The following is a 12,500-nucleotide window of genomic DNA, read 5'->3' on the forward strand; positions in this document are numbered from 1 at the left end:
TTTCTCACACTCTGAAAGAGGTAGGCAAATACCTAGAATAATTAGATTACATGCTCCAGAGAAATGATTTTTTAAAAAGAACATTCCTGCAGTTTTGTAACCAGACATAATGATTAAACAATTGTGATTTTACAAAGTCTCAGAAAACTGAATATGACATGTCACAACCAAGCACTTCCAAATATTAAGGAGATCATAACTTTACTCACTTCTATTCACATCAAGTCACAGGAAAAAAATGAGAAGAAAATTGGCAGCATTCACAGAAAGCCCATCAAATGCCTAAAATATACCATCTATGAAGCAAAGATTCAGGGGAGATGATGACCTGAATCAGACATAGAAGCCACTTTTGTGATAGGGAGCATTATAATGAGTTTATGTGTCTCAGCATGACATAGCCTTATAGATCTGAATTCTCAGCATTCAGGAGGCTGAAGCAGGAGGCTCACAAGTTCCAGCACAGCCATGGTTAAAGAGTAAAGTCCCAGTCTAGGCAACATTTCAATACTCAGTCTCAAAAATTGTTTTTGGAAAAATCTCAGGTTTAAATACAAGATGATAGATATACAAGGGACATACATGATGGCAGCAGACTGCAGAGTAAGTATACGGCAAATAGAACATATGAAAATATCAAAAGTGTAGGGGCTGGAGAGATGGCCCAGTGGTTAAAAACACTAGCTGGTCTTCCAGAGGTCCTGAGTTCAATTATCAGAAACTTCATGGTGGCTCACAACCATCTGTAATGAGATCTGGTGCCCTCTTCTGGTCTGCAGATATACATGCAGATAGAACACTGTATACATAATAAAAAATCTTACAAAACAAAACAAAAAAATCAAAATGTAAAAAAATGGATGTATTGAACTGTTGAGTGAACAAATTCAATATTGAGATACTCAAAAGAACTAATATTCAAAAGTTCAGAAAATCATTTTAAAAATACTAAGATGTAGGAAATATCAATTTGAAATTAATACATTTCATATTTAATTTATTACCTAGAACAAGTGTATTGACTCCTTATAATCATGTCTTATCTAATAAATTCCCATTCTACTTCTGATGCTCATTACTTATTAATAGGAATCTCATTTTAAGTATCTCTTGAAAAGAAACATCTGTACACTGCAAATTTTATATCAAAACATTTTGATAACATTCAAAATTTTAACATAAACGTTAATACATCAATTATTAAAATCACAATACCTGTTTTAAGGTACTTCAATTGGCATTCGAACCCAGAAATTAATTGTTTTGGTGTTAATATATAATTAAAGCATTTCCTAGTTAATTTAATCTGTCCTTTTATCTTATTATTTTAAAATGTTTCACATATTCATGTTCTATTTTCTCTACTTTTGCAAACTAATTGTTGATGTGAGGCAATACAGTACAGGCTTTGGAGTCAGATACACTCCAAACTCTGCTATAAAATGAAAGATCATGAAATGAAATAGTATTACAAGTTACCTGGTTTGTGGGAAATACTGACATCCTAGAGACATTGAGAATAACCATTATGACAAGTATACATTGACATAATGTATACTTCTTGTAGACATCTTCATTAGATCCCATAGTACATGGATATGTGTATGCTAAAGAAATAAAAAGAAAAAAGTTAAATGATTGACTTGGTAAGGGGTAAAAAGAAAACTAGACCTAGGCAGTGGCAAACTGAAATTGCTTTTAAGCCACATATGATCAAAATTCAGAACGCAACTGGTCATGGACTGCTTAGCTCCAGTGGATACATCTTTAGCACAAGCCCCACATCTAAGTTTCAGACAAAATTTGAGGAGAGGGTGGAATGATTATTAAGGGCCAAAGGACCAGGAAGTTGACTGTGAGATTGTTTCTCCTAGATATTGTCTTGGAAGCTACACCCATAATGCATCAATAGTATTGCTGCCTAAACAGGACAAGAACACTGACAACACCAGTAAAGAGGCAGAATTTCAAGGGCCCTGACCCACACAAATAATACAGGTAACTAATGACTGCAGAGAAGAGAGAAATTATCTTCCCCAGGAATGATACCTCCTAATCAGTTTTCTCATATTAACTGTTCAGTCCTGAGACAATATAATAACTACATTGATTCCTTATAACCAGGTGTTAGCTGATCAAATAAAAATTCCCATTCCAATTCTGATTATTAATCAGTAGGAATCTCATTTTAATTATTTCTCAAAGAAAAAATTTTAAAAAGAATCTAAATACACATAACTTAAGCTAATCCTTGGCAAACAGGATGAGTTTAGCAGTTTTGAAAAGGAAAACATGGTGCTGTCAGACTCATTAACAAACTTTTTAAGACAAAACATGTCCTTTTGTTTTAGCAATGAGGAGTCTTCCCTCCTTTTGTCAAGAGAAGTTTCCATGTAATCCTCTGAGGGTTGGGAAGGATGTTAAAGTTAAGGAAAGAAACATATTGCTCATCTAATAAATACCAGCCATTGTATAGTAGTCTGGGTTCTAAAACAAAACAGTCCTCCCTGCTCTTAGTAAACCTCGACTGTAGAGCATGCATTTAAATACTGAGGGAACGTGGGAAAGCATGAATATATGCTGTGAGAATATATGTCATTTTACTGTGGTGGAAGTGAGAACGTCACTAGCTGAGTAAAGGTATTTGTCTGATGGTGGATACAAATCAGATGAGGAATTAATTCTGAAGCAAACACAAAGCTTCCTAAGGAAAAGAAGGACAACAGCCTCCATTTCACAGATGGGGAATTGGTAAACAAAAATGAGCAGTACTTCACTTAAGGAGAAGGGTTTGCATTTTCTGGGAAAGGGGGATTTTGAATCTGCACAAGCCACTTAACACAAGCTTCGAAATATGCTTGAGTCACAGCTCCTCCCACTCTTGCGGACTGTTAACCAGTTATAATGAAGCCATAGCAAGAACTGTCCTCTAGGCCAGTATGTTACCATTTTGTTTGCTGGTTGTTAACTCCCCACTTGCTTACTGCCAAATAGACTATGTCCTGGCCCTCAGCTGTGGAGTTAGCAGCATTTCTTCTGGTTTCCTGCCGTAGGACCAAAGTGCCCAGGTTCCAAAACCCCTACAGTGAGCTAAACTTAAAGAACAAATGAAGATAAAAGTGTTTCACAAATGGTGAGGAGAATGATAGCATGGGCCTGAGCTTAACTCACTGTGTTCCTCTAATGGCCAGTTCAATTTCACTATAGTTATTGCTCCTCATTCACCTTTGTTTTATGAACCCTGGGGTGGGGAGGTAAAAGGAAGATTTATAAAATAGTGATGAGGTTCCTCAACTTACCTGAAAACAACATAAGCATCGTCAAGCTTCTGTAAAACAAACAACATTGTTTTTCTCCCGGGCTTACATCCTTGCAGAAGTTGCATTTGAATGCTTAACATAGAAGATGAATAAATGCTTTCGCCTGGAGGGGTTCTAGTGATCAGAAGGGAATCCGGAACCCTGACTGGTTTGGAATAGGGTTCCTACCGCCTAACAGCATTCAGGAATCTCATTTGGGGTTGGGTGCCTAGCCTTTAATGGTTGAGCCATCTCTCCAGTCCAGTATTAATGACTCTTACAAGCCGGTCCCGCTCCCCCTAGTGGCTGGAGTTGACTCCTTCGAGGGACCAGGAAATCGGCAAGAGGCGTGGAAAGGGGCGTGGCGAGAAGCCTGGGTGGCTGTGATTGACGGGCCGCTCCTGGGCCGCGCTCCTCCTCCTCGCCGCGTTTACACACGGAGGGCTCGGCAAGCCGCGGAGGCATCCTTGAGGATACGCATGCGTGGACCCAGCTGCGGACGCGCGCATGACGTCACGCGAGCGTCGGTCCTGAGAGTTTCTAGTTTCCCGCGGAGACTTGCTGGTGAGTGAGCTTGAGAAGGTTGGGAGTTCGCGGTGGGTACCAGGCGGGGCCGGCCCTGGATGGACATGACGGGGGCTGTTTAGTTTAGTTCAACCTTTGGTGCACTTTTGCAGAAACTCCATTACGTGCTGTTAGTGCGAACTGAACACGGTCGGGAGGAGACGTGAATAGAGCCGTGCCCCCGCACTCAGGCTTCTCGGTGGTTGGGGAATGGTGGGTCCGTACACATCGGAGTTAAGTAGTGATGCTACTGAGAGGCCCAAAAAGTCTGAGAAGAAAGATTCAAGGTAGACTGCACAGATGAACATCAGTTCTCATTTCTCTTAGGATGTTTACGAGTTCCAGGGAGGAGGCAGCCAGTATCCCTTGCTTTTGGTGCAGTGTGCATTCACAATATTTTAATTGCAAAGCAATATGATGAAACATTGAAATTAAGGAATCTTAAAACTAGCTTTTAGAAATACTTAAATACAAAATCTGAGTGGAAAGTAATTACGTTTCAGCTTACAAGCATGCTATGGGTTGGTAATTGCAATAGTTACAAGATATGTTATCTTAATACCTTCATCCAAACACCAAAAAACAAGCTTTTTAAAAAATTATTATTTAAGTTACAAACAAGATTGTTCCACATGTCAATCCCAGCTCCCTCTCCCTTCCCTCCTCCCCCACCCTCTCCACCAGGTTCCCTAGTCCCCCACCCAGTCTCCACTCTGATCTCCAGTGACTGTCATTTCATCCAGGGCAGGGCCTAGGCCCTACCCCAAGAGTCCAAGCTGAGAGAGCCTCCCGTATTGTGGCATGGGCACTCAAAGTCTATTTGTATGCCAGGGATAAATACTACCCAAGGCCCCATAGATTACCTACGCCTCCTCACTGACACCCACATTCAGGGGGTCTGGGTCAGACTCATGCTTTCCACACAGCCATCAATCTGGGGTCCAAGAGCTCCCCTTGTTAGGTCAACTGTTTCTGTTTAAAAACAAGCTTATTAAAGAAAAATAATTAAGAGTAACTCATAGCAAATTATCAGCTTTGCTTTCAATAAAACGGTGCTTTTTGTGTCAACAGTAAATTGTCAGCTTCCCTAGTTGAATTTGCCTTGGACATCATTGTGAAACAGAACTGTTATGACACTTGAATTAATAAAGGAAGTCAAAGGTGTACCAGAATGAAGTTTAGCCACGGAATAAATTACACAAAGTAGGTTTCAGAGCTCTACCACCAGATTGTGATCGTAGCAATGTGTTTATGCAGCTAAGAAGGTTATTAACTTGGAATACATTTTCCTCCTAAAAGGAATGCTCATTATATATTCAGCATACTATCCTTAGTGATTTTAAAAATACATGCCTGCAAAAACCTTAACCAAGTAGTAGTCAAGGTAAACCTCCAGCCTATGGATAGGATTAGACTGAGTAGGATTAATCCCAATCAGAGATGTAAAAAATGTGAAATGAATATTTGAATCATTGCAATATATTACCTTAATTTAATGAAGGGGGAGCATATTAAGTGGTTATATCAGTTGATGCAGAAAATGTGTTTGACAATTCCCAGCACTTTTCATGATAGTAGAATTCAGAAAGTTTAGAAGAGTATTTTCTTCTATAAAATATAGCTAACTAGCTGTTCAGGAGCATAGAGGTCAAAGGACAACATGTCTAGTTGGTCCTCTCCTTCCACCATGTCGTTCCTGCAATCAAATTCAGTTTGTTATGCTTGTCATCAACTTCTTTAACTGATAGAACCACTTTGCCAGCCTTTATTATACAAAGTTTTAGACACAGAACTAGTGAGAGTTATTTAGCAAATATATGTATTTGTGATTTAACTGCAACAGTATATTAGAGTTTTCTAGAGAAAGAGAACTAATAGAAATACTATATATTATTTGTTTAGACTGTGGAGGCTGGGTAATCTTTAAAATGGCCATCTGAATGCTGAAAAGGCTGAGAACCCTGTACAGCACTCAGTCTGATGTCTCAGCGATTTCAATCCTGTGCTGAAAGCCTACAGTATTTCTGGAGAGCCTTAGGAACACTCAAGAGTTGGACCTGAGGTCAGTGAAGGATAGCAGGAACAGCAGTGGATTGCTGCTCTCACCAGCAGGAACGAAAGGTGGGCAGACAATCTGCCCTGCTTTCTCCTTAGATGTCTTGGATTTCATTCTGAGTCATCCACTCTGGTAGAAGAGCTTCTCCCTACTCCTTCCTGGAAATGTCCTCAAAGACCTCCCAAGAGTCATGTTACTTAGTGAACTGCAGACCCAATCTATCTGATAATCAAGGTCAACAGTCACTTCATTTCATCTTTTGAGTATTCAAATCATTTGAGTGATAGGTACTGTTTTGAAGCAAATTTATGAAATATGTAATTTAAACAATATTTCAGGATGCAGAATCGTCTCCAAACACTATACATGCATGTGAATATGTCTATGCCGCAAGACCTATTGGCTCTCTAAATATTCACCTCAATAATTTTTTTTAAAGATTTACTTAATTATATCTGTGGCTGCATTAGCACTACCTGCCTAATGGTACTAGAAGGTGAAGAGGCCAGTAGAGGACTTTGGATCCCCTGAGAACTGGAATTGTAGGTGGTCGTGATGTGGGTATTGGGAACTTAAGTGGGGTCCTCTGTAAGAGCAGCAAGCTTCACTCTCTGTCCAGCTCTTTTTTTTTTTTTTTTTTTTTTTTTTTGGTTTTTATGAGACAGGGTTTCTCTGTATTATCTTGGAGGCTGTCGGTCCAGCCCGGCCTCGAACTCCCAGAGATCCGCCTGCCTCTGCCTCCCAAGTGCTGGGATTAAAGGCATGCGCCACCACCACCTGGCATCTCATCTATATTTAACAATAGTATTGAAACTAATATCTACATTAGTATATGGCTCTTCCTAATTTTTTGAATATATACATAGGTACAATTCCATTATTACAATATAAGTAATTTATATTGTATGTGTATGATCACATTTCAAGTGAGATCATCCCTGTGGTTATTTCATAAATTCAGTCAATTTGTTTTCTTTTACCAGAGTGGCATCTCAAGTAGGAAACTTGGTGTGGAGGTTTTGTAGTAATTGAAGGACTGTCTATGCTACATGATAGAAATTAAAGCTAGCATCAGTGGCACTGGCAGAGGATGGGAAATCATCCTGGTGTCTGTGTGCTGTGGTGGGTGAAGAACATGGTTTCCAGTTTCTTGAGTCAACAAAAAGGCCTATAACAACATCTCCTTCCTATATTCTGAATTTTCTAAAATGCTGAATGTCGACTTTCCCTGCCTTTTTCTAGGTTACGTAAACATATGGTCAAAACCAGATGTACTTTGGTATTATGTGTTCCCTATGAATTTTGTTAGTTTTGTATTTCTCTGTATATAATGTTTTATTTGAAAATGTTTTCAGTGTAGTCGTAAACGTGAATTACTGGGGATTTCTGTGTATGTGTGTGTAAATGTATACAGGGTGTGTATGTGTCTGTTTATATTAGAATTTAGAACTGACACATCTGTTAGATGTAATTGTAAATCTTTGCCTAAAATCTTACTTTCATTTCAGTTAGATTGAAGTCCTAGTTTCGTCACATTATCATGTATTGCTCTGAGGTCAGTTGAAAGCAAAGTTTTTTTTTGTGAAAATTACTTATTTGAGAGTGTTTATTTTGTTCCTTAAGTGCCAAGTATATGCTGGAGAGAAATAGCAGCTTCAGTGAGAAGGAAACTTCCCATGTTCTTAACTATAAAGAGCTGTGGTTACTTGGTGTTGTCTAGTCATGTTGTAGTTTTAATGGCACAAAGTAATTGCATAGAATAATATTTCTGTAAGTCCGGGGGTACACTGTTTAGTCTGGATTTGTTTAGTTGTTTTCTGTGGAGGCTGAAACATTGCCATTGAATTTGCCAAAACAAAGTGACAATAGATGGATTACGAGGAAATAAAAATGATGAACAGTGCTTATGAGCCATAAAAGTGTCACGCATAAATCGCCGAGTTTGAGGCGTGAGAAGCCTCTTCTCCCCGTTTCTTACTTACTGCCCCACTGAAACTGCCCGTAGCACAGTGTCATCTATTCGTCAGGATAGTTAGCACAAATGTTGCCCTGCACTTTTAGTGTAGTGTCATTTAGTGGATTGTCGGTCTCCTCCTCTGTGATGAGTGTAATATTGGCTAATGAAGCCACTTTCAGGAGATTTGAGAGGGTTGATTTTATTTACTACATTTTCATCTAATCTTATATCTTTAACATTTAAAAAAATTAATTATGGAAACTTATGCATGAGTAGTGGTGGGTGCATGTGAATGCAGGAGCCTCTGGAGGTCAGAGCAGTGTGGTGGGTCCCCTGAAACTGGAGGTATGGGTGGTTGTCAGTGCCTGTCATGGGTCATGGAAACCAAACTTTATACCACTGTAGGGAATCGGAGTATTGTTAAATGTATGGTTAGCTGTATTCAGAAACCTGTGGTCACATTGGAGGTAACATATATACAAACAAGTTTCTGTTTCATTTTTTTCAGGTTTTTGGTAAATGTCTGAGAGGATTTTCCACAGAAACAATGTCTTTGGTAAGCGATATCTAATATACAACAATGCACAGACATTTATGCATCTGCTTCATATTTTGATCTACTTTATAATTTGATTTAAACTACTCTACTTTATAGTCAGATTTGACATTAGTACCATTCCAATGCAAAACCAGTATCTTCACTTTTTTATGTGATATTACATTATAGTTTTGTATTTAACTAACAATATTTGATCAGTTTTTGCCTATATTGTCTACTAATATCTCTGTATAAGTTGTGCACAACTAAGAAAACTGGTAGGAAACCAGCTCTTTTTTCATGAAGACATGCAATTGTTATTAGTTTAAACAATAGGCATATTTATTTCTTTTGTTCTTTTGTCAGCCTGTATTAAAGCAGATTCTTGTGTGCTGAATTATGATTTAACTAATTTTGCAAATACAAAAGATTTTTATATTTATACATTTTTAACCTTTTGTTTTATAAAATTTTAGTATCTAAAGAAAAGTTCCATTTTTATAGTTTGGATACATACAACTGAATGAAACTGGAAAGAAAGCAATACATTAATAAAGTTTAATATAATGTGTATATTCTATCTATATTTATTATTCATTTCTGTTTCCGTATGTTGAGTTTATGTGTACACCAGTTTAATGCAGGTGCTCTCAAATGCCAGAAGGCATTGGGTCTCCTGGTACTAGAGTTATAGATATTTGTGAGCCACCCTGGGTGCTAGAAACCAAACCTCAGTCCTCTGCAAGAAGAGTAAGCTGCCTTTAACCACTGTGTATATATGCATATGCCAGTAGTTGATGGTTGGATGTCTTCATCTATCATTATCTTCCATATATTCTGAAGCAGGATATCCCACTGAAATCCAGAGTTTGTTAACTCCAGTCTAGTTAGCCATTTTGCTCCTGGGTTCTCTGCCTCTGGCTCCAGCGTGTGTCATTATAGGTGGACTGCCAAATCCATCTAGTGTTTACCTGGGTGTTCCCATCCTCACATATGTATGGCCAGTGTTTCCCCTACAGAACCATCTCTCCAGCCCTACTAGATACATTTTCATTCCTTCAAGCACAGTTGTCTTGATTTTTATCCACTGCTGTAAATTAGATTTCCTTTAACCCTTGTTTTAGGGATTTTTTGTTTGTTTGTTTGGTGAGAAGTTGTTGTGCTTTTTGGTTGGTTCTAAGAATTAAACCTGAACCTTTAGTGACAGTCAGCATTGTCTCTGAGGTACATCTTCAGTCCCTAGTACTCACATTCTCTTGCCCTATTGTGTGATAAGCTTTGTCTTAAGCTATCAAAACATAATAGAGGCCTTTTATGTCTTTGTGAAACATAGCTAGGGAATCTGTATGTTGAAGCATTTTTGAAGATATCATCAAATTATCTTTAGTGTGTTATATTCTTTAGCTTTTTAGTGAATATGTTTTAGTATCTCAGAGTAAGTGACTTCCTAGATCTGTGTTGCCTAGTACTGTGGCAGCTGGACATGAGAGGCCATCAAAATAAAAATAAAAAATTTATAGTGTTGGCACATGCTGTAGTCCCAGCATGACAGAACTCAATGAAGCAGGAGGGTTACACGTTGGATCTCACAAAGAGACTCTGTCTCAGGTCAAAACAGAAAAACTCATTTCATAGCCACACTGGTTATATATAATCTTGAATTTGCCAGTGTGTTGGCTACAGCGGTCCCCTTATCACACAAGGTCCTATTGCATAGGAGTATCCTAGTCCTTTTAGGAATATTCCTTGAGCAACAAAGTGCCACAGGAGGCCCTGTCATAACGAGGTCATGTTTCTAGTTTAGGGCATGGTAGGATGCTTTAGATACTTGTAGTCCTATTGGCATAGATGTTAGACACTTTTGCATCAACTTGTCAGACTGTTTTTGGATCCCTGCTATAATGTTATATCCAAGTGCTTGTAAGTGCTGTTGACTTTGTGGATTTTGTTTATGACACATGTTACTACTTATCTGTGATGCACATCTGTTTATCACTCCCCTTACCTAACCCTATTAACTCTCCCCTAACAACATTTGTCTCAACTTCAAAGTGATTTGGATACCTCCTGGCCCCTGAAGTCTTGTTTTAGGAAATCATGCTTTACTGTCAGCAAGGGAAATCAATTGCTACTCAGTTTGGACTTATTTGGAAGTATGATATAAATGTATTTATGATGTTCACAGATAATTGCCATTTAAGGATACATTAATCTGACTTGTAAGAGAATGATCATGAAGAAAAATCAGTTAACTTACTTATATTGAAAAGAATAACAGCCATATAAAGTAATCTTCATGGAAAGGCAAATTAATAGTTACAAAGTTTTTTTTTTCTCATTTTCTGCTTTGAATCAGTAAGCAGTATGCAGATACTGTTTAGTCTCCCAAAGCTCTGCTGGCTTTCCCTTTTTGTCAGTATCAGGGGCATACTCATTAAGGCAGGATACCGAGTCCAGTTATTTTGATGCTTTGACAGTCCAAACCTTCTCTTTTGTATTCCTCTTGCTGAGCATTATTCTATCATATTAATGAGCTACACTCTTCTTGTATATTAAAGACTGACTAAATTGCAAAGCCCTTCTTTGTCTGTGCCAAAGAATCAGCTTTCTTAAGAAGAAGAAAAAAGAATTCATCTCTGTTTGAGATTTTAAATAGTCAGTTTCAGAGTGGCATGTTAAATTTATCTCTCAATGGGAAGGAGTAAATGGACTACTGAAATTTTACGTGTTAATTTAGTGATGCTGTTAGTATGAGCTACAGTCTTACATGATACTTTTTTCCCTTGTTATTGTTATGAATTGCCTTATTCAACTGATTTCTTCATCAACCCTTAAAAGTCTTTTCTGTATTGCTTCACTTTATACACCAACTTTTGATGTTTTAATGGATTTGTATGCTTTTCTTGTTGAAGAAGTATAATTTAAATTTAAGCTGGTTATACTTTTGTAGGCTGATATGTTAATTTCTCTACTGTGAACCAAATTATTTCAAGAAAACTAGTTGGTTTCTATAGTAACCTTTGGACGTAGTGTTTGTCTTTCTTGTTTTCAACTTTTCCCTTTGCATTTTTAAGTCCTTCCCTTTAGGAAAAATCTTTTAAAATGAAATTATATATACTTGTTAATTTGCATATATCACCATAATATTTTAAAATGTAGATACTTAGTGATATAATTGCTGTCCTTTCTTTAGGTTCCAGTAACTCCCTATACATATACACCCCTGAATCTACTTAAAGAAGGTGCAATTGTCAATGTCTATGCTGTTGTGAAATTCTTTAAGCCTCCATACCTCAGCAAAGGAACTGGTAGGTATCAATGTATATGGTGTTTTATGACCAAGAACTGCATTATTGATCTCAGGGACACAACTCAGAACAAGTGCAATCCTGATTTTTAATTGTTAAATAATACTGATGAGTAATATTTGGCTATTTAATTTGTGAAGTGAATGTGGTCTTTAGATTCCAGGGTCTTATTTACAACATAAATACAGTTTTAAAGGGTACTAAATGATATGAAAATATAGAATTTGTTGATGAAGATGAACATGTTAGCAGATACTGAACATCACACTACATAACAGCCCATCAGTCACCCTCAAGTAAGACAAACAAAAGAGAGAAGCTAGCCATAGCATGTTGATGGATACATAGTATAGAATGTGCCAAGTATGATCTGATAAAAGTGTTCGGGGAGGAGAAGGAAAGTAGAGAATTTTTAAATAAGTGAAGTTAAATACTTGTAAGCTTAGTCTTGACCCCTTTGCTCATCACTTCTCCCTCTCTGCCACTGGGTTCCAGGAGATTAGTTCAGTGTTTGGATGTGGGTGTCGTGTCTGCCTCTGCTTCCATCAGCCAGTGGATGAAGGCTCTAGGATGTCATATAAGGTAGTCATCAATCTCATTTTCAGGGATGGACATTTAACGCAGCACTATTGCTTAGTTTGCCAGGTGGTGCCATCCTTGTAGATCTCTAGAAATCTCACTAGTGCCAGATCTCTCCTCAAACCTTAATGACTCCCTCTATTAAGGTATCTCTCATCCTGGTCTCTTCTGTTCTTCCCCTGACTCAACATTCCTGCTG

The 12,500-nt window shown here is 37.9% G+C and overlaps 1 protein-coding gene and 1 long non-coding RNA gene across 3 annotated transcripts in view; one reads left to right on the forward strand and one right to left on the reverse strand.

The window, feature by feature from the left end:
• LOC121133005 overlaps positions 1-3,765 on the reverse strand; it is a 41,570-nt gene extending 37,805 nt beyond the window's left edge. Inside the window, exons 1-2 of the long non-coding RNA XR_005869724.1 lie at positions 3,300-3,765; positions 1,480-1,607 (exon numbers count right to left, since the gene is read on the reverse strand). This is a non-coding gene — a long non-coding RNA (uncharacterized LOC121133005). The remainder of the gene's footprint in view (positions 1-1,479; positions 1,608-3,299) is intronic.
• Positions 3,766-3,780: 15 nt separating this feature from the next.
• Positions 3,781-12,500, forward strand: part of Pot1 (protection of telomeres 1) — a 58,521-nt gene continuing 49,801 nt past the window's right edge. Inside the window, exons 1-3 of one of the 2 annotated variants that reach the window (XM_013119075.3) lie at positions 3,781-3,863; positions 8,385-8,432; positions 11,608-11,722. In XM_013119075.3, the coding sequence (XP_012974529.1) occupies positions 8,424-8,432; positions 11,608-11,722 (124 nt within the window). In that variant the 5' untranslated portion in view covers positions 3,781-3,863; positions 8,385-8,423. Of the gene's footprint in view, positions 3,864-5,786; positions 5,926-8,384; positions 8,433-11,607; positions 11,723-12,500 lie in introns of those variants that run through there. The other variant, XM_021231829.2, reaches the window with a different exon arrangement.

This window comes from Mesocricetus auratus, unplaced genomic scaffold (assembly GCF_017639785.1).
Source record: "Mesocricetus auratus isolate SY011 unplaced genomic scaffold, BCM_Maur_2.0 Super-Scaffold_100019, whole genome shotgun sequence".
NCBI lineage: Eukaryota > Metazoa > Chordata > Mammalia > Rodentia > Cricetidae > Mesocricetus > Mesocricetus auratus.